At 45.3% G+C, this 21255-nt stretch overlaps 1 protein-coding gene across 1 annotated transcript in view; it reads right to left on the reverse strand.

The window, feature by feature from the left end:
- Positions 1 to 21255, reverse strand: part of ADAMTSL2 (ADAMTS like 2) — a 329265-nt gene that overhangs the window by 82116 nt on the left and 225894 nt on the right. Inside the window, exon 14 of the mRNA XM_069609632.1 lies at positions 21008 to 21221. Coding sequence (XP_069465733.1) covers positions 21008 to 21221 — 214 coding nt within the window. The remainder of the gene's footprint in view (positions 1 to 21007; positions 21222 to 21255) is intronic.

A 21255-nucleotide genomic window follows, 5' to 3' on the forward strand; every position in this document is an offset into this window, starting at 1 on the left:
TGACATGAAAACATCATGATGGCCAGAGCTTCCCAGAAAATGCACAGGGAAATGCATGAAGAATAGGCTGCCACCCATTTTTGCCGATGTTATGGGCACAGAAGGACGCTGCCTAAAACCACCATTGGACTACCCGCACACTAGTCTGAAACCATTGGGAATGGCAATGCTGATTGCCAAATGCAACCTAGAATTGTGGGGAATTCATTTCTTAAATCCCAAAAATGGGTGCAGTACCAGTACTCACCACTATCCAAAAGCCGGCGTTTTAAAACCACTCTGTTTCCCTGAAGGCAAGTCAAAATGCCTATTTTCAAACATTGCAATATGTGCAAAATATTCACTGAACACCAGCAGACATTTGGTAGAATGGAGTTTTGTGTGCCTACAAAATCTGGGAAATGAAGAGCCCAGAACAATGCTTATAACAAAACTGGCTGAGCTATGGAGTCAGCAGTTTAAGTTGCACTGGATTTAAAGACACTAAAATCTAAATGTTTAAATTGACTGAGTGACCTACTTTTGAGTGTCACATAGGTTGCAATTGTTTAAATGTCATAGTTTTGCACTTAGAATCAGCATTCTAGCTGCATGTGTAAAATTGCAAGTTAATTTAAAAAGCAACAAATAACATGACAGTAGCTGAAAGTCTGGCTTAAGGAACTTGATTCTGCCTGGCAACTACCCCCATCAGCAGTGAAACTTGAGTCACCACTGTGTTCCCAGGCCAACCTTCCTTTTGCTGCCCCCACTAAGGATATGCCATCTATCTGATAACTGAATTACCTAGGCTCTGCAAGAGAGTGGACAAAGCCCTCTTCACTCAGGCAAAGGTTTTTATTACCGCAGTCGTAAAATGTAGCTTCCTCTTGGCAGGAGCTGGGAGGAGCACTGCCTGTGAGAGCAAGCTGGCTTGGCAGAAACTGGAAAGACTGGTTTCTATACCATGTGACCTGGGAAACCACACCCCTTTGGAGCCAGAACATAACTTTAAAAAGATGAATAACTCATAGAGCGGACATGTGAAAATTTTATAAATGATACCATAATTCTTGTGATTTTTCTGCCCACATTTTAAGAGGTTTTTCGACCCGGTGGCATGTTCAGGGGGGTTTTAGCGGAAAAATGGATATTACTCTAAATGTATGCATGTTAAAAATCTGAAACTTCATCAGTTAATGTCCCTACTCCCTGCACACATGTATGTAAAGTTGGGTCAATGTCAGAAATTGCAAAATCAGTTAAAAAGTGAAATATGTGCCATTTCTGAATGCAAGCTCCCAGGAAGAGCAGAGTTTGAACAGGGTATACCTCCTGTAATGCATGATGGGTGCATATGATTTTAAAACAATATGTACCTCTGCAAATATGTATTTGTTTCAAATCTAGATTTGTGTGTAAGTTGACAGGAGGAGTGGACTTTCTGCAGGCTGTAAAATGACATCACTCTGACTCACAGTTCATTCCCCAATCAAATGATAAATGGAAGTTTGACCAATTAGAAGCTGAGAGAGAGGTAGGGTCAGTGATGCTAGAACACACCCACATTCTAAACACATAAAAGCAGACAGTCAGGACAGATAGGGACTTCAAAATCCATCTGCAGCGGGACGCTCTGCCGGAAAAATCCATACTTACCTCCATCAACCTCCAGAAAGCCAAACTAGAGACTTCAATCTATCCAGAACTAGAGACCCAGACCAGAGAACCAGAGAGAGCTGACCCAGATCACTGTGAAGTGCAGAGGCCAGACCAGACCAGACCAGAGTCCAGTCCAAAACCCTGACCAGATCCATGGCGAGGCCCATTTCACTCAAGAATATAGTGTGAGTACCTGGAAAACTGTGCAGAACCAATCTCTTAGTTAAAATAATATAATTCAATCTATTTAATCTAAGTAGAACTGTCTCCTAACTGTCACCTGTCACTTGTAAAGCTGTCACCTGTGATTTGCTAGTTGCAAGCTGCACTTGTCTTTTTGAACTTTAAAATTTCAAATCTGAAAAACGACCTTCACAAAATTGCTCATATCTCCGCAACCGTTTGTGCTAGAGACTTGCAATAACTTTTATTTGAAAGCTTAGAATCTTAGCTTTGAATCGCACCAAGAACCGCATTCCTACCCCTTATAGTTTTACCGCAATCGCGGAACACGCATCCGTGAATTTTACCGCGATTTGCAATTTCTTCACATGTAAAAACTGCTGCTGTTTGCTTTCCATTTGCCAGAAATTCGTTTAACCTGCTAACTATCCCTGCATCATTGCTAGTGTGAGCCTGGACTAATATTAACTAGATACCACTCACCCTGAACCTCTGAAAGGGAATTAAAAGCGTTTCCAGCATATTTCTCATTCATTGCCAGCACATATCAAAGCAATTTGGGCCTGTGATTTCAAAACTCCTATCTGTTTTCTGTAAGCTTGCTGGGATTGAACTGAATCACATTTGATTGCATTTCTGAGAACTGTGTGTTTCCTTCCATTTCCTTGCCTTGCATCAAGGGGGGGGGAGGGAATTGCCAGAGAAAAGTGATTACATTCTTTTGTTGAAATCATATTGAGTATTTCTATACTGCATTTCATTCATTCAACCTTGCATCCATTTGAACTCTATAAAGCATTTTGTACCACCTTCTTCTTTTGTTCCTATTTACCAGTGTGCTACCTTATCCATTTCATGTCAACTCATTAGTGATTATAAGAAGTGTGCTAGTGCCAGATTCTCCGTTGTTGATCTTTATCATATCAGATTAAGTGTGCTAGTCAATTATTAATTTATTATAAAGTGTCATATATATATCTATTGTTTAAATCATCAAATAAACCTTTTAAACTTGCAAAACAGAACTACTTCTTGGCTCAGTGGGGTCAGGGGGATTCCAAGAGAGGGGTGTTATACAGGGGTAGTCATCCAGAACGCATGAACTGGACCTAAAGATATATCAATAAGGGTTTTCATTCAGTATTCTAGACTAGGCGTTAACTTAGCTGTAGTGTTGAATTGAATCCTCTTACAAATTGGGGGCTCGAGCCGAGACGTTGGGTTAGATTTACCACTTGTGCAGCTTAATACAGTGTGCTAACTGACGGGATACATACATCCGGTCGGATCACCACGCTGCATTACGCTGTGAAGCATTCCTCAAAAGGGACACTCCAAGAAAAGTTCTGTTCTGCAAAAATAAAATACAAACTTCTGTAAGTCAGGACAGAGACCAATCTCTAGAATGACGACCTTAGTAGACATGAAAATAGCCAGAGAGCACCTCTTGCATAAGCTATTTGTGAGAGGTGAATGGACCGAACAGGGCCAGGATGTGTGGTTGCAGGCCATCACACAACAGGTCACTGAAACAGGGTCAGATATATATAGAGATCAGGGTCCCTTACATGTGGCCCTGAGTGAACTATATATGGCTCCTAAAGCCAAAGAGGAACACAATAAGATTGCCAGGATAGCAGCATACCTGTACCTATATATGGGAGACATGCAGGATAGATGTGCTGAAAGCCAAAATCTGGCAAATAGGCAACAGATGGCATTACAGAAGGCCCAATCTGATCTGGACTCTTCTGAGCAGAGGCTGCAGAGGAGCCAGGAGGCAGAAAATAATAGTAGGCAATATATCATTAAAATAAAAGAGGATATGGGCATCCTACAACAGGAAAAGACAGACCAGGATACCCGATTTCTGGCCTTGCAGAAGGAGCACCAAGACAGTTTGAACTCCCTACTGCAGAGCCAGAAAAAGCTGGAGCAACAGATCAATTTCAACAGGGCATGCACAGAGCAGGTAGCCACCCTGCAAATCCAACTAGACAGAGAGAAAGAGGAGAGCAACAAACTAATTTTGAAAGACCTAGATACCCAGGCAGAGTTTGATCAGGAGCGCCAGAAAGCCGGCGCCTTCCAAAGGCAAAGGGACGACCTGGCGGCGCAGATGCAGGCTCTTAGTCAGGAAAGAGACGCCATAGGCCAGGAAGTCTGCCACTTAAAAAAGGAAATTGAAGAAAATCACCTGGCCCTCCAGGGGCTGGGTGATCTCCAAAAAGAAAACCAGAACTTGGTAGAGCACACCAGAAGGGTGGAAGATGCTCTAGCAAGAAAGGAGCAGGCCAATAGGGACGTTGCCCAGGAGGTAAACCTCCTGCAGCAAAGACTGGCCCAGTTCTCCAGGACCAACCAGGAAGCACAGAGGGAGAATGAGGCCCTCTGTCAACACAATGATAGGCTCCAGCAACAGGTAGCGATGCAGGAGAAACTGATAGAGTCGAGTAAGGCCTTAACAGAGGAACTGAAGGCACAAATGCAGGCTCTTGCATTGCAACAGGGAGCAGGGGCGGATAGAGATGAGGTTCGCTGGGAAATGGAAACTCCGGAGCATAACCTCAGGAGCCCTAGTACCAGAGGCCCTCATACTTCTCAGTCCCTGGACTCTGCCACCCCCATGTCCCCTGGTGCACATGAGCACAGGGCCACAGGGATGGCAGATTACTATCCAGCTAAAAGTATGGGGCTCATAGGCCAGTACCACTCAGGAATGGAGGGGTGGGCATCGGGGTATGGGCACCCAAGTACAGTACAGTTCAGTGGGGAACCCCAGGAGAGTAGGCCCATTAAGGGCATCCTGAAAACCTCTGCCCAGTTAGGTCAGTGGAGGGGGTACCCATCAAATCCTGGCAGCAAGGAGGAATCTGAAGACTCCTCTGAACTGCGCAGGACACAGGAGACCAGGTCCCCACATTCTGCCAGCCATTCCCAGGCTCGCAGAATCCGGGAAAACCTGGAAGATCAGACGGGAACCTCTGGGAGCAGTGCCTCTGAGTCCGAGGATGAATGGACAAGGGTTACCCGAACCAAAAAGGCCAATAAGGCAAAAAGGGCCTTGCTTAAGGACCCCTTAAAGCAGATTAAGGCGATCAGGAGCGTCATTACGCCTTACCATAAGAACGCTAAGTATTCTGTTTGGGAGCACTTAGAGTTGTTTGAACAAATGATGGAGACTTTTCATTTGAAGGACAGCCAAAGCTGTATTCAATATGTAAAGTGGACCTTCTCCCCGGAATACTCCAGTTTCTTTGCGGGGCTGGAGGACCAAAATCATTTAAGATGGTCCACCTATAAGGCGGCCATCCTGAAACATTTTTCTGTTCACAGAAATCCTCAAGAGGCTCGCAAGGCAGCCTACAATTTGCAATGTGGGGAGGATCAGGCCCCACAAGAATTTGTGCAGGAGTTAAAGCGTGCTTTTGCACAGACCACAAGAAGGGTGCGCACAGACAGTCGAGAATTCGTTAATACATTTTTTCATGCCTTGCCCAAATACATCATGACCCAGCTCGTGAGGGATTTTCACGAGAAAAGATCCTTAGACTGGGTCATTGAACAGGCTACCCGGATCTATGAGGTGCAGAAACCGGTAGATAGCAAAAGTAATGCCCAGAAAAACCCCAAAGCCAACACCTCCCCTGCTGCTGCCAAGGTGGCAGAGGTAAAGGTCACCCCCGTTTTAGATTTGGAGATGGGGGGGCCTAAAAACCTACCTGCACCTAATAATGCTAGGCCCAGAAGGTCCTCGGGCCAGTCACAGACAGGGAGCCAGGGAGGCAGCCCCACAAATGGGGTCCCTCGCTCTCCTGATTATGTAAGTCCCCGTTACAAGGGAAACAGACCCATCCTGGGTTATGTGTGGACTCCTCCAGCCCAAGGGGGGGGATCCAGCCAAGCACCTAACCCAGGGAACTTCCCTCCAAACTTCCCACAGGAGGGCAGAAAATTACCAAACCCTGGGCAGAACTTTTTCCCCAGATATCCTCCCGACTTTCAGCCCCAAAACCATCCAGCCTTCTTTCCCCAATTCCCTGAGCCCAGACCACTGAATCCGGGAGAGGGGAGGCCAAGGGTGGAGGGGTACCCAAATCTTCCCAACCCGGGGTATTACCAGAGGAGGGATAGCTACCCTTCCCGGGATCAGCCCAGGGGAGAAAACAGGGCCCCGTATCAGCCTGAGCGGGTTTCCCAGTTAGAGCGCCAGGTTCAAAACATGGCGCGGGATATGGGTCACATACTGAGGGCTCAGCAGAACCCTCAGATCAGCATGCCGGCGCAGAACACACCCAACTCTGGACCTGGTGCTCCAGAACAATGACGGAGGCAGCACCCCGATAACTCACCGGTTCCCAGGGAGGAGGCACAAAGGGAAGGGGGGTGTAAAGCCTTGGAGGAAGCTTCCTTCCTCACTTGTAAACAGCCCCTGGAAACCCAGGAACCGGAAATAAAATCTCTTGCCCCTGAATGTCTGCCTCCTAAGGAGCAGAGGGGGGGTAGGAGAAACAAAAGACCCAAACAGACTCAGTTTGAGGAGGAGGTACAGATCTTCCAATCTGAGGGAGAGGGATCCTCAGAGGATCCTGGGAAAAGGATCTTCTCCTTCAGAGAGGGGGGAACTCCTCCCAAAGAAAAATGGGTCCCTAGGGATGCAAATCCAGACTGGGGAGATGTGGAGACTGAGCTACCGCCGCCCACCATCTCATCCCAGAACCAACAGCAAGAAAATCCCCTGGTTCAAACCCATCCTGGGGACTGCCTCCAAAAAGGGGGGGGCGGCCCAGAACCAAACCAGGGGAACCCACAATGGCTCTGATCTCCAGTTGCCAACTTTTTCTTTCAGATTCCCAAGGCTCTCCACAGAATTCTGCCCAAAATTCTTTTCTCGCGATGTCCAAAACCAGAAAATTAGCCCACCAGTTGTCCAAAAATGTACACTATCTGTGCCCCCTTGAGGAGAAGGAGGGAAGATATTATGCCCCGGTACAAGTACAGGGGCAGGGTACAATCTCGGCACTGGTGGACACTGGATCTCAAGCTACCCTTCTGTCCAGAAGGGCCTTTAACGAACTGAATGCAGGAAGGGGAGAGAATTACCAAATTCCTCTCACCTCTCTTCCGGGACAACTACAGAACTTTGACGGGAAGGAAATTCCCGTTGAGGGGACTGCAGACTTGGACATTAAAATTGGGCGACATAAGTTGAAACACCCGGTCATAGTTGTGACCCCAGAGGGCACCCCTTGTTTACTAGGGAATGACCTCCTGAGAAGGTTGTCACCCCTAATAGATTGCGTAAACAAGGTCCTCTGGACCCAGACTAGCCGACCAATAAAATTAAAACAGAGTGTCAACCATGTTAGTTTAAACGGCACATGCCACATGGTTGAACAAAAATCTGACCAAGTAGAATTTCACTTCCAGAATAGCCAAATTCCAGACGTGACAGTAATAGCAGTAGGACAACAGACTGGTGATGGGGGGTCCTCTCTATTTCTGAAAATCAACCTTCCTTCCAGTTTAAGGTGGTATTCCACGCTGGAAGGAAACACTCTGAAATTCTATACCAATCCACAATCTGAAACTCCCACTCCTATAGTCCAGAAAGATGTGAAATCAGCTCAAAGCCTGGCTGATATTCTGCAAATTGGAGAGCAGTTGTTCATCCCTGTTCAGTTAAATGATGGGAAGGACTCTGTTCTCGCTCGAGTGTGTGTGAACAACGGTAAGAGCTTCATCAGCGAAGCCATGTTTCGCCAACTCCCAAAAGATCCAGCCATTCCCACCTTCAAACTGATAGACAAATGGGAAATGGACTTGGAAGCACCTAATTCCAAACATCTCCTGCCAAGCAGGTGTATGCTCAAAATCTCCATTGGCAACAAGAGCATAGTCCACAATTGTTGGGTCGTGCGAGACGTCCCTGCCGCCTTTTACTTAGGCAGTGACATTCTCAATCGCTTTGCCATTAGTTTGGACCTAATAAACTTCAAAGCTTGGTCCCGATTAGCGGATAATCCCATGGGCTTTGATGATCCAGAAAAGGCATTTAGGTCAGCTCAATTGCTACCTTATGCAGTTGAAATTCAGATCAAAGAGGAAGTCACCATCCCAGAAAGGACCCGACAATTCTCCCTGGAAGTGAAAGTTAAAAGGGGACAAGAGTTGAAAAACCCTGATGCTTACATACATCTAAATGCTTCTCTCCAACAGCAAGGGTTGGGGGTAAACCCAACTCCATTAGTCAACATAGAACATGACACCATTCCAATAGAGGTGGATAACAGCGACTTAAAGAGTATTACTCTAGCCGCAGGCACCATTATTGGAATGGCGGTTGATGACCGACATTTTTCCATCGACCTAGTAAATGAACTGTTAGGACCAATCCCCAAGGACTGTTTTGACAGTGACAGTGATGACAATACAACACCAGACAGGATTTTTACCCGGCATGGGGGGAACTTCCTGGTGTACACTTCCTGCCCCTATGGTAAGGAAGATGTGACTTGTGACTTCAGGAGGGAGGAGGTGATTTTCCAGGTTCATGAAGGCTGCCTTGCCCACCTGAAGCCTCCGGTCCAAATCAGCACTCTGACCAGGGACTTCTCCACCCAGCTGGAGGAGGCCACGGAGATAGCCAAACCAGAAGTCTTTCCAGGCTTCAGGCAGATGGTGGAAGAGAGAGTCAACCTAGCTGATGCCTGTGTGACTCTGGAACAAAAGCAAAAGTTGAAACAAGTTTTCTTGGATTTCCAAGATCTCTTTGCGGTAGACTCATATGACTGTGGTCGCACTGACATCCATACAACAACAATCCCCACGGACCCTGGCATGACTCCTGTGTTTGTGAAGCAATATCGATTGCCTCTCGCATCAATGGAGTCCCTTACTGAAATAATTAAGAACCTTGAGTCCCGGGGAATAATCCGTCCAGTCCACAGCACCTTCAATAATCCGGTGCTGGGGATATTGAAGCCAAACGGCCAGTGGAGACTCTGCGCCGACCTCAGGGAGCTCAACAAACGGGTCCATACTTCCCGATGGCCTCTGCCCTACATTGACCAAGGGCTGGCCCAGATCCAAGGGTCACAGGTATTCACTGCAATAGACCTGACCAATGGATACTGGACCGTGCCTGTCAGCAGGGAGGACCAATACAAACTGGCTTTTACCTTTGGGGGCCAGCAGTACACATGGACCCGGACTCCCTTCGGATACCTTAACTCCGGCAATGAATTCAACATTTTCCTACATAAGGCCATGCCCGACCTGGGTGCGAGGGGTAACCTGGCCTATGTAGATGATGTCCTCATCAAAAGTTCATCTGTGGAGGAACACATAGCGGAGATCCGTTATGTTCTGACACAGTTGAGGGCCGCCGGAGCAAAACTTTCCTTTCAGAAAGCACAGTGGTGTAGAACCCGTGTTAACTTCTTGGGGCATGAGATTACTCCTCAGGGTCTTTGTCCCCAGGAAAAGAAAGTGGAAGCACTTCAGAAACTGAAAGACCCCACAACTCTGCGGGAACTAAGGAGCCTCCTTGGACTGACTAATTACAGCAGAAAGTTCATTGAGGGCTACGCAGAGATCACCAGACCCCTGATTCATCTCCTGAAGGGGGGGGTCAAGTGGGAATGGGGTCCAGAACAAGCCCAGGCGGTAAAACAACTCAAAAGAAGCCTCTCACAAGCGCCTTGCCTAGCTTACCCTGTCAGAAACAAGGAGTTCTTCCTGGAGACGGGGTTCTCTGATACGTGCTTGACGGCAGTATTATACCAAAAGCATGACAAGGTCAATAAAGTAATCTCCTATGCGAGCAAAACTTTATCCTCTGTGGAGGAAAAATTCAACGATTGTGAGAAGGCACTCCTGGCAACGGTGTGGGCATTGAAGAATTACCGCCCGTTTATCCAGGGGGAACACATCATAGTGGAGACTCCACACCAGCCTCTGCAATATCTCCAAAGTGACAGAATCCGGGCCGGAAATGTGAGTAATTCCCGAATTACTTCCTGGATTCTGTCAATGCAAGGCTTTCCTGTGGAGGTCAGATATGGCCAAAACAAGAAGAGTCCCCTCGCGCAAGGTCTGGCTGACTTGCATGATTGTGCCAGAGAAAACTGTCTCGAGGACGAAAGTCTAAAAATAAAGGACAACATGGAGGCATACCTTAATTCCCCCCACAAAGTCTTTGAAGAAGACAAGTGTGAGGGAATGCCCACTGTGTATGTGGATGGATGCTCTTACCATGTTGACACCAACGGGGAGAAAGAACTGGTGGCTGGCGTAGGGAATGCATGGGTGAATGAGTCCCCAGAACCCTCCGCTGGATACAAAATTGGTCCCCGAAGTAGTCAGGTGGCAGAATTGATGGCTGTGCATCAGGCCATCCTCACTGCTGTCCAGCATCAACTCCGCGAACTGGTCATAATCACAGATTCGGATTATGTACGGAACGGGTTCGTGGAGCACCTGGTTAATTGGAAAACCAGAGGCATGTTATGTGCTAACAACAAACCCTTGAAACATGGGAAGTTGATCCAAAACATTGATGATCTGGTCACATCGAATGGGATGACCATCTACTGGAAAAAGATCAAGGGTCATTCCAAAGTAGAGGGACCAGACAAAACTGGAAATGACTTAGCTGATCAGCTGGCCAAAACCGGGGCCATCCAAGGGGATCTAATTGAGATTGAGTCCCTGTTGGGGGAAATCCAGGTCACTGCCATCACTAGGTCCCAGACAAATGCTCACAACGACCTTTCAATTGCACAATGGAGTAAGGAGACCCCTGATGCTGATTTGATTACTGCTCAGAAGGGGGATCCAATAATTGGTAAATTTTACCAGCACCTTGAGGACCCTGAGAACTTTCCCCTGACGGATACCGATTACATTGGGAAAGAGGACCTAAGAGTGTTGATGAAATGTCCAAAAATGTTCCGAATCCAAGACGGTTTGTTGGTAAGGAAATCCAAAGCTGGCCACGATCAGTGGGTGGTTCCTACCTCATTCCGAAGCCTGATGTTAAGTCACGCCCATGATGCGGCCACCGCCGGTCATAGGGGGTTTCACACAACACTGGAAATCTTAAGAGAGGTTGCATACTGGCCACACATGGGCCAGGACCTCAACCAATATTTGAATGGTTGTCTTGTGTGTGCACAATTTCAGCCGACATCCCTCACACACCGGGCGCCTTTACAAAAGAGGGGAATGACACTGCCATGGTCAGATTTACAAATCGACTTTGTAGGCCCCGTGGTTCGCTCGGCTAGGGGGAATAAGTACATGTTGACCGTCACATGCTTGTTTACCAAGTGGGTGGAATGTCTCCCAGCCCCAAATTGCAAGGCAGAAACTGCAGCTGCCTTGATGATTAACCACATCTTTTCCCGTTTTGGTCTACCTCAAAGGATTGAGTCAGACAGAGGTAGCCACTTCACCAGTGAAGTAATGACAAAGATGTGGGAGATACTGGGGGTCAAGAGAAAGCTGCATATTGCTTATAGACCAGCTTCTTCTGGGGCAGTAGAGAGATATAACCGGACAATTGTGAGCATATTAAAGAAGTTTGTGGCAGATTCTGGGCCAAGTTGGGATATCCGATTACCTCTGGTCCTAATGGCCATCAGATCTACCCCTTCATCTGCAATCAAAATGTCACCATTTGAGTTGATGACTGGGCGCAAGATGGTGCTTCCTCAGCATTTGCTCTACAGGACCCAGGAGCAGACACTGATAAATGCCTCCACTACTCATGAGTATGTAGAGAATTTAAGGAAACACCTCCAACATGCTTTTGCTTATGCTCAGCGGAATCTAGAAAGATCGGCTGATAGCATGAAGACCCACTATGACCTGAAGACTTCCAGGAAGGAATATCAGGTGGGAGACCGGGTCTATCTATACAACTTCCAAAGGAACCAGGCCAAGCAGCGCAAATTTTTGCCTACATGGAAGGGACCCTTTGAGATCGTCGATAAGATCTCCCCTGTGGCCTACAAGATCCGCATCCCCAAAGGCGGTTCGGCAGAGGGGGAAGACAAGTGGGTCCACATAAACCAGTTGAAATGTTGCCATCCCAGGCACACTCTGCAACAACTGGAGGAATCCTCTGGAATCCTAGCGGGTACTGTCTCAGACTAATTCAGTTCCAACCATAAAACATACCACATCTAGTCTCTAAAATATTGTGATTTGCATGAAACTGTCTCTTAGTTATACTGTTTTTTTTATTAAAATAAGAATGTAATGTTTCGTTATGATAAAATGCATATGCTGCCCCACTATCTCAACAGTGGTGGAAAAAAAAAAAAAATAAATAAATAAAATCGTCTATGAGTAGATATTGCCGCTTTTCCTTTGTCGTCCTAGGAGAAAGAAAACCTGAAGACGGGCCAAGGAGGATGATACGGAGACCGGGAACGAAGATCCAATGGGCCCAGTGGACCGCCCAATATTCCCATCAGGACCGGCGAGGAGAACTGATCGATCAGTACCGGATGGAGGAAAAGATGCTGAACTGTGCCATCTATTGGAAGAAGATGAGGAAACATCCCAGATCTTGCGAGTCCCATCAGTGAAACCGAATGGCCATCGCAAGAGGGGGGCTTGTGGGATGTATTTACCCATGCATCCTAGCCCTACCTCAAAACTGTGCAGTACTGACATGAAAACATCATGATGGCCAGAGCTTCCCAGAAAATGCACAGGGAAATGCATGAAGAATAGGCTGCCACCCATTTTTGCCGATGTTATGGGCACAGAAGGACGCTGCCTAAAACCACCATTGGACTACCCGCACACTAGTCTGAAACCATTGGGAATGGCAATGCTGATTGCCAAATGCAACCTAGAATTGTGGGGAATTCATTTCTTAAATCCCAAAAATGGGTGCAGTACCAGTACTCACCACTATCCAAAAGCCGGCGTTTTAAAACCACTCTGTTTCCCTGAAGGCAAGTCAAAATGCCTATTTTCAAACATTGCAATATGTGCAAAATATTCACTGAACACCAGCAGACATTTGGTAGAATGGAGTTTTGTGTGCCTACAAAATCTGGGAAATGAAGAGCCCAGAACAATGCTTATAACAAAACTGGCTGAGCTATGGAGTCAGCAGTTTAAGTTGCACTGGATTTAAAGACACTAAAATCTAAATGTTTAAATTGACTGAGTGACCTACTTTTGAGTGTCACATAGGTTGCAATTGTTTAAATGTCATAGTTTTGCACTTAGAATCAGCATTCTAGCTGCATGTGTAAAATTGCAAGTTAATTTAAAAAGCAACAAATAACATGACAGTAGCTGAAAGTCTGGCTTAAGGAACTTGATTCTGCCTGGCAACTACCCCCATCAGCAGTGAAACTTGAGTCACCACTGTGTTCCCAGGCCAACCTTCCTTTTGCTGCCCCCACTAAGGATATGCCATCTATCTGATAACTGAATTACCTAGGCTCTGCAAGAGAGTGGACAAAGCCCTCTTCACTCAGGCAAAGGTTTTTATTACCGCAGCCGTAAAATGTAGCTTCCTCTTGGCAGGAGCTGAGAGGAGCACTGCCTGTGAGAGCAAGCTGGCTTGGCAGAAACTGGAAAGACTGGTTTCTATACCATGTGACCTGGGAAACCACACCCCTTTGGAGCCAGAACATAACTTTAAAAAGATGAATAACTCATAGAGCGGACATGTGAAAATTTTATAAATGATACCATAATTCTTGTGATTTTTCTGCCCACATTTTAAGAGGTTTTTCGACCCGGTGGCATGTTCAGGGGGGTTTTAGCGGAAAAATGGATATTACTCTAAATGTATGCATGTTAAAAATCTGAAACTTCATCAGTTAATGTCCCTACTCCCTGCACACATGTATGTAAAGTTGGGTCAATGTCAGAAATTGCAAAATCAGTTAAAAAGTGAAATATGTGCCATTTCTGAATGCAAGCTCCCAGGAAGAGCAGAGTTTGAACAGGGTATACCTCCTGTAATGCATGATGGGTGCATATGATTTTAAAACAATATGTACCTCTGCAAATATGTATTTGTTTCAAATCTAGATTTGTGTGTAAGTTGACAGGAGGAGTGGACTTTCTGCAGGCTGTAAAATGACATCACTCTGACTCACAGTTCATTCCCCAATCAAATGATAAATGGAAGTTTGACCAATTAGAAGCTGAGAGAGAGGTAGGGTCAGTGATGCTAGAACACACCCACATTCTAAACACATAAAAGCAGACAGTCAGGACAGATAGGGACTTCAAAATCCATCTGCAGCGGGACGCTCTGCCGGAAAAATCCATACTTACCTCCATCAACCTCCAGAAAGCCAAACTAGAGACTTCAATCTATCCAGAACTAGAGACCCAGACCAGAGAACCAGAGAGAGCTGACCCAGATCACTGTGAAGTGCAGAGGCCAGACCAGACCAGACCAGAGTCCAGTCCAAAACCCTGACCAGATCCATGGCGAGGCCCATTTCACTCAAGAATATAGTGTGAGTACCTGGAAAACTGTGCAGAACCAATCTCTTAGTTAAAATAATATAATTCAATCTATTTAATCTAAGTAGAACTGTCTCCTAACTGTCACCTGTCACTTGTAAAGCTGTCACCTGTGATTTGCTAGTTGCAAGCTGCACTTGTCTTTTTGAACTTTAAAATTTCAAATCTGAAAAACGACCTTCACAAAATTGCTCATATCTCCGCAACCGTTTGTGCTAGAGACTTGCAATAACTTTTATTTGAAAGCTTAGAATCTTAGCTTTGAATCGCACCAAGAACCGCATTCCTACCCCTTATAGTTTTACCGCAATCGCGGAACACGCATCCGCGAATTTTACCGCGATTTGCAATTTCTTCACATGTAAAAACTGCTGCTGTTTGCTTTCCATTTGCCAGAAATTCGTTTAACCTGCTAACTATCCCTGCATCATTGCTAGTGTGAGCCTGGACTAATATTAACTAGATACCACTCACCCTGAACCTCTGAAAGGGAATTAAAAGCGTTTCCAGCATATTTCTCATTCATTGCCAGCACATATCAAAGCAATTTGGGCCTGTGATTTCAAAACTCCTATCTGTTTTCTGTAAGCTTGCTGGGATTGAACTGAATCACATTTGATTGCATTTCTGAGAACTGTGTGTTTCCTTCCATTTCCTTGCCTTGCATCAAGGGGGGGGGAGGGAATTGCCAGAAAAAAGTGATTACATTCTTTTGTTGAAATCATATTGAGTATTTCTATACTGCATTTCATTCATTCAACCTTGCATCCATTTGAACTCTATAAAGCATTTTGTACCACCTTCTTCTTTTGTTCCTATTTACCAGTGTGCTACCTTATCCATTTCATGTCAACTCATTAGTGATTATAAGAAGTGTGCTAGTGCCAGATTCTCCGTTGTTGATCTTTATCATATCAGATTAAGTGTGCTAGTCAATTATTAATTTATTATAAAGTGTCATATATATATCTATTGTTTAAATCATCAAATAAACCTTTTAAACTTGCAAAACAGAACTACTTCTTGGCTCAGTGGGGTCAGGGGGATTCCAAGAGAGGGGTGTTATACAGGGGTAGTCATCCAGAACGCATGAACTGGACCTAAAGATATATCAATAAGGGTTTTCATTCAGTATTCTAGACTAGGCGTTAACTTAGCTGTAGTGTTGAATTGAATCCTCTTACACAATTCAGTCCCCCAATCAAGGGAGACAGGAAAACTTGGCCAATGATAAGTTGTGAGGGGCAGGCTTAGTTATGCCAAGCACACACCCATTTTCTAAAGACATAAAAGGAACACCAAAACCCAGGTAGAGACATTCATTTTCCATTTTCTTGCAGAGCATTTTGCCGGACCACACAACATCTAGAAGGAACATCCAGAACTTAGACTCCAGATAGACTACAGAACTTAAAGCAAAGGCGTAACCACAAGCTGAGAACTCTTCTCAGCAGGCCTTCAGAATCCAGCAATCCAACCAAACTATTCTACAGCTGGGCGAGCTTTTGGATTCTTTGCCAATAACTTTTGCCAGAACCGGTAGCAGACCTAGAAAGCAGTGCTGTATCAGAATCCACTTGATCCAGACCAGCAGAACCACAGACCAGACCGCTATGAAGTGCCGACCGCAGAACCACAGACCAGACCAGAACCAGAGAACCAGTACCAGAAACCGCATGGAGTCCAGTCCAAACCTGCTGACCAGACCCTGACGGCCTATTTCAAATTCATAGTGTGAGTACTCAGCCAGAACTGTGAAAAACCAATCTCTTAGTTTAAAATAATCTAATTCAAACTATTTTAACCTATTTAGAACTGCATCATAAGAAATCGTGTGTCCATTCTGCAAAACTGTCATCTGTCATTCTGAGCTTTACTTTTATTTTGAGAATCTACCTCCATTAAATCGTCCGTATCTTTGTGTGTGCTAGGAACGTGGTTGAACTTTCATCTTAAAGCTAAGATTCTAAGCTTTCCAACAAGCCTAAAACCGACTTGCTACTCCTTATAGTGCCTCCGTAATCGCGATCGACGCACTCGGAATAAAGTGCCGTGAATTGACAGTTTGCTTCATTTCAACCATGTGTAAAAATATCTGTCTTTTTCTTCCATTACTGAATCCCGTTTTCAACCTGATAACCATCCCTGAATCATTGGTAGGGCTGACCTGAACTGATTTAAAGTATCTCTCACTCACCCTGAATCTCTAGAGGGAATTAAAAGCATTTTCAGCATATTTTTCACTTCATTGCCACCACATTTAAAAGGATCTTGCCTGCTTTAAAATAATACATGTTATCCTCTAAGCTCGCTGGGGGGAACTGGAGATTTGCATTGCAATTTTGAATTCCTGAGAATTGTGTGCTCTTCTTCCATCTCCTTATCTTGCATAGGGGTGTGGGGGGATTGTCAAAGAAAAAGTGATCATATTATCTTTTGTTGAAATCATATCAAGTTTATTTCTGTGCTGAATGTTTCCCTCATTGCTTTTCCTTGAAACCATAAAAGTATTTTCTGCTACCTTATCCTTCCTATACTAACTCCTCATTGATTGTAAAGAAGTGTGCTAGTGTCAGATTATCTATTGTTGATCAACATTATATTCATAAGGGTGCTATCAAATATTAATTTATTATTAAAGTGTGAAATATATATATATATTGTTTAAATTTTCGAATAAATCTTTTAAATTACAAAAAAAACCTACTTCTTGGCTCAGTGAGATCAGGGGGCTTCATAGAGAGGGGTGTTATACAAGGGTTTATCATCCAGGGTATAACTTGCTATAAAAATATATAAATAAGGGCTTCCCTTGAGCAATCCCAGACAAGTCACTGACTTAGTGGGAGTGCTTGATTGGAGTCACTTAACAGATGTGAGATGCGACCTCCTACTGGAGTGGAATGGGAGGGGACTTGTAGTGGTGCGTCATTGCTTGGGAGGTGTGGAGCCTATCCCAGACGAGGTTCTGCCCCTTCCTCTGGATCTTTTTTGACCTCTTTGAAAATTAGATTGTCCTTGTGAGGGACCCCATGACAAAGACTGGCTGCCCTGATTGTATCCGGAAGAGCGCTGCGTGCCGTGTCCATGAAGGTTTGAGGAACCCTGTTGGATTTAGGGTTTGTTGTTTAATTGGCCACGGGATTTAAGAGTATCATACACTTCCTTCAAACTTATGAGGGCATCTTTGACAGCCTTGCCAAAGAGGGCATTAGGTTCCACCTGCATGTTAAGCAGGGTGGCCTGTGTTTCCAATTTTCAACCAGACTGTCTAAGCCAGGCCTGGTGCTTTATAAGTGTGCCCTCTGCGATGATATGAACTGCATTGTCTGTTGTGTCTAGGTTGTTTTAATGAATGCAGTTAGATAATTGGTTGCCTTCTGAGATGGTGCTCAGTAGCTGAGACTTTAGGGGTTCTGGGACTGCATCAACTTGGTGTTCCAACTCATCCCAATTGTGACAGCCGTAACTAGCTAGGAGGTCGGTGTTATTCCCAATTCTTGCTTGAAAGGCCGCTGAGGATGCGACTTTCCTCCCGCAAGTGTAGATCTTCTTATTTTCATTATCTGGTGGGGCTTCAGCCAATGCAAGAGGGGTCCCTGCGCTCTACCTAGTAGTGGTGATAACAATTGAGTCAGGTCTGAGCTGACCCCTGATGTTCAGGGGTCTGTAGGCGCTGACCTAAATAGTTTCTCAATACGAGGGTTAACCGCACTTGTGAGGTTTGGTGTAATTAAGGAAGGATGTATACGCCTTTCGATGGATTGTAACAGAGGAATTAACTGAGTGGCAGATTTTTTGTCACCAAGAATGTCCTCCTCAAAGCCCTTGTCCCTTTGGGCCTCCTGGGTGTCAATATTGAAATGTTGGACAGCCTTTAGCAGCAGCTCATTGTATTGCAGCTTATTATCAACTGGGGAGTCTGCCACAGGCTGATCCTGGTGGTCAGGTGACTCGATGACATAAATGTCATCATTGTCATCATCCTAGTACTGATCTTGGCTGTATTGATCACCCTAGTCTCCATGACAGCCGGGGTCCTGAGACCCTGAGGGATCATCGATGGTATACATGTCCTGAGAGGGGTCTTGAAAGAGGGAGGCTGGTGGGCCCTGGGCAGAAGTGTTGGGCTGTCAAGATGTGTTTTTTTTTTTTGGCAGGGGGTTTGATGTTTAACAGCCCCTGTCTGAGAGGTGTCTCTAAGGGATGCAAGTTCTTCAGGGTGTCTGTGAATGAAGTCAACAAAGCATGACATCCTCTTCATAATTCTCTTGAATTTTTCAGGGGTCCACTCAGTGGAGGTTGGGAAACCTGAGCGGGCAGAAATGATTTGGGAGGATGTCTGGTATTTGTGTTGCATAGGAATATCTGCAGGGGAAGAGGAACAAGTATCCTGAGAGCCAGTGGTGTGAAGAGGCAAAGGTGTTGAGGATTTTGCTATTTTCAGCGGCTTTGTCTTTAAAAGGGTGTCAGAGACATGTTTTTAATATGCTCTTTCAGTTTTGGCTTAGTTTTAGGGGACACTGATGCGCCTTTCACCACCTGTTTTTCAGTGCACGACAGGAGGGCCTTTTTATGCATGGTGTCTGAAATTACTTTTGAGGCAAGTTTCGGAGGCCTGTCTTGCGGCAAAAGATAAGCAATGGCCCAGCGGACAGGGAAGATTTAGAGGCTTTCTCCGCAGACACCACGTGGGATTCGACGGTCGACATTTTCCTTGACCTCGGCCATGGGTTGTGTGCTTGCCGTGTTTGGAGATGTGTGTGCTATGGCCGCTGGGTGTAGTCTCCTTCACAGAGCTGCAGGCTTGCTTAGCGGCGTTGGGGCTGGCACAGGGGGTTCCAATAAACCTTGATAGCCTTTGGCGTCACTCGGAATGTTTTTAAATGAAACAGCGCCATCTCTTTTTTTTTCGTGATATGAGAGATAGCCGTGGTTATACCCCAGGTTACACCACAGGGTATCGGGAAATAAAACACATAAACATGCAAATCCCACCTGGCTAGAGGTGGGGTGGGCGACACCAAGTGACATTTGGGAGTTGAAGTGATGCTCAGGGCCAAGTTTGCAACACGAGGCTCAAACAGTTTTGATATACCCTCTGGTATAACCTCGGGTATAACTGCAGCTACCCTACATTTCAACTGAAACTCAGTCATAGAAACGACAAGTGTTGTGGGGGGAATGGGAGTTGGCAGGGGAGGTGAGGAGGGCATCGGGGGTGGGGGGAGCAGGCACACATCTTCTGAGAGTTAATGACTTAACTGGAGCTGTAAACATGCTACTGCCTTCAGCCGCTTAATATATAAGCACTCTGCATGTCCTTCACTGAAGTCCTGCTAAAAACAAGCATTGGCAAAACCAACAGCTTTGGAATGTGTATAAGTATTGGATACTGCTATGATATGCCCAGACACTCAACTAATTTGCATCTCCTACCATCCATGGTCAGTTAAAACCACCATTGCTGTGCCTGGCAAATGCCTTTCCCATGCCGAGACAATAGCCAATACTTGTTTACAAATACATCCTGATAGGAAACTGATTGGCACTCCTCTAAAGGATGGTCCCATTGAGGCTTCTGATTTGCTACCTGGTGCCATCACATTCAAAGATAAATCATATGCAGCAAAAGCCCTCTTGGCCAATTTACAGCATATTGTTATCCTTAAAAGCAAATGCCACACTTATTTTAATTGCCCAGTCTCAGGGGAATAGATAGCCTTGTGGATAAGCCTGAAACACATTTTCCCTGTATCAGCTTTCCAGGTAAGCAATGAAATGCACTAAAAATCCATGTGTTAAATATTCATCCTATGAGACCAAGTTGATGGCAACATTTTGAACAATCTAAAGAATATTCACTGATTCGGTAAATTGAGCCATAGCCGGTTGCCTTTGTCAATCCTGGGGAACATGACTTTAAGGAAGTGCAAAATATGTGGTCCTAGTCTAGAAAAGGAAAATAATTTCTTAGAGCTTAAAGTGCCCAAAAATGGTAAGGGCAACATCATGTATTGAGGGGAACTATGCAAAGCTTTAGAAACAAACCGTCCATGCACCCTATGTTTGTTGTGTACATCCATGCAGTGAAGTGCAAGTTCAGACTTCTTGACTGGACATTGTATGATTATGTGTCAAAAAACAGACACCATACCATGTCATCATTGTGTGCCTTGCGTGTCTTTCTTTAGAGAACTTGCGAATGTATGAATACTTCTTATAACACCAAAAGCCATGATAGGGTAGTATGTTGTCCAGGTTTGCTAACAAAATGTCAGGCTTTAATACTAATAACTTAACATTTAACTCCAGCTGCTGCCATGCGTCAAGAAAACACTACTGTGGAGTGAAAATGAAGAGGCAAATGAAACATTTTAGTATAAGACCACCTCTTTGCCTCACTGGTTAAGAGTGTCTCTCAGATGAATTTGGAAATGGTGGAGTATTGGAAGGTCGCTTATTCATAGTCAATATTTACAAACGTATGTTATGGACATAAGCAGCTCTCAGCAAAGTATTGGGATTTTCTCCATAGTAATTACAAATCATCTCTAAATCAAAGTCAAATAACTCGATTGTTGAGACAGTAGACCATGATGAAACCTCAACGTAGTCGAGGCCTTGTTCATACAAAGCAGCTGAAGCCCTGAGAGTTGGTTCGACTTACCTCTGACCACTCAGACATTTCCCATTGTGGCCCGCAAGCTGGGTTTTTGCAGGTCTTGCGTTCATCCGGCTTCGTTAGATCTGCCGCCTCGCACAAGTCACTGTACACCGAGCTATCAAATCCTGGAGAGATCATCTTCCAGCACCGGACAATGCGAAACTGGTAGCCCTCGCCACAGGTCCGGGAGCACTCACTCCAGCTGCTGGTTTCCCACCTGCAAAAACAGAACGCACTCAGATGAGAATTAA

This window comes from Ambystoma mexicanum, chromosome 8, assembly GCF_040938575.1.
Source record: "Ambystoma mexicanum isolate Mex_15411 chromosome 8, UKY_AmexF1_1, whole genome shotgun sequence".
Classification (NCBI taxonomy): Eukaryota; Metazoa; Chordata; class Amphibia; order Caudata; family Ambystomatidae; genus Ambystoma; species Ambystoma mexicanum.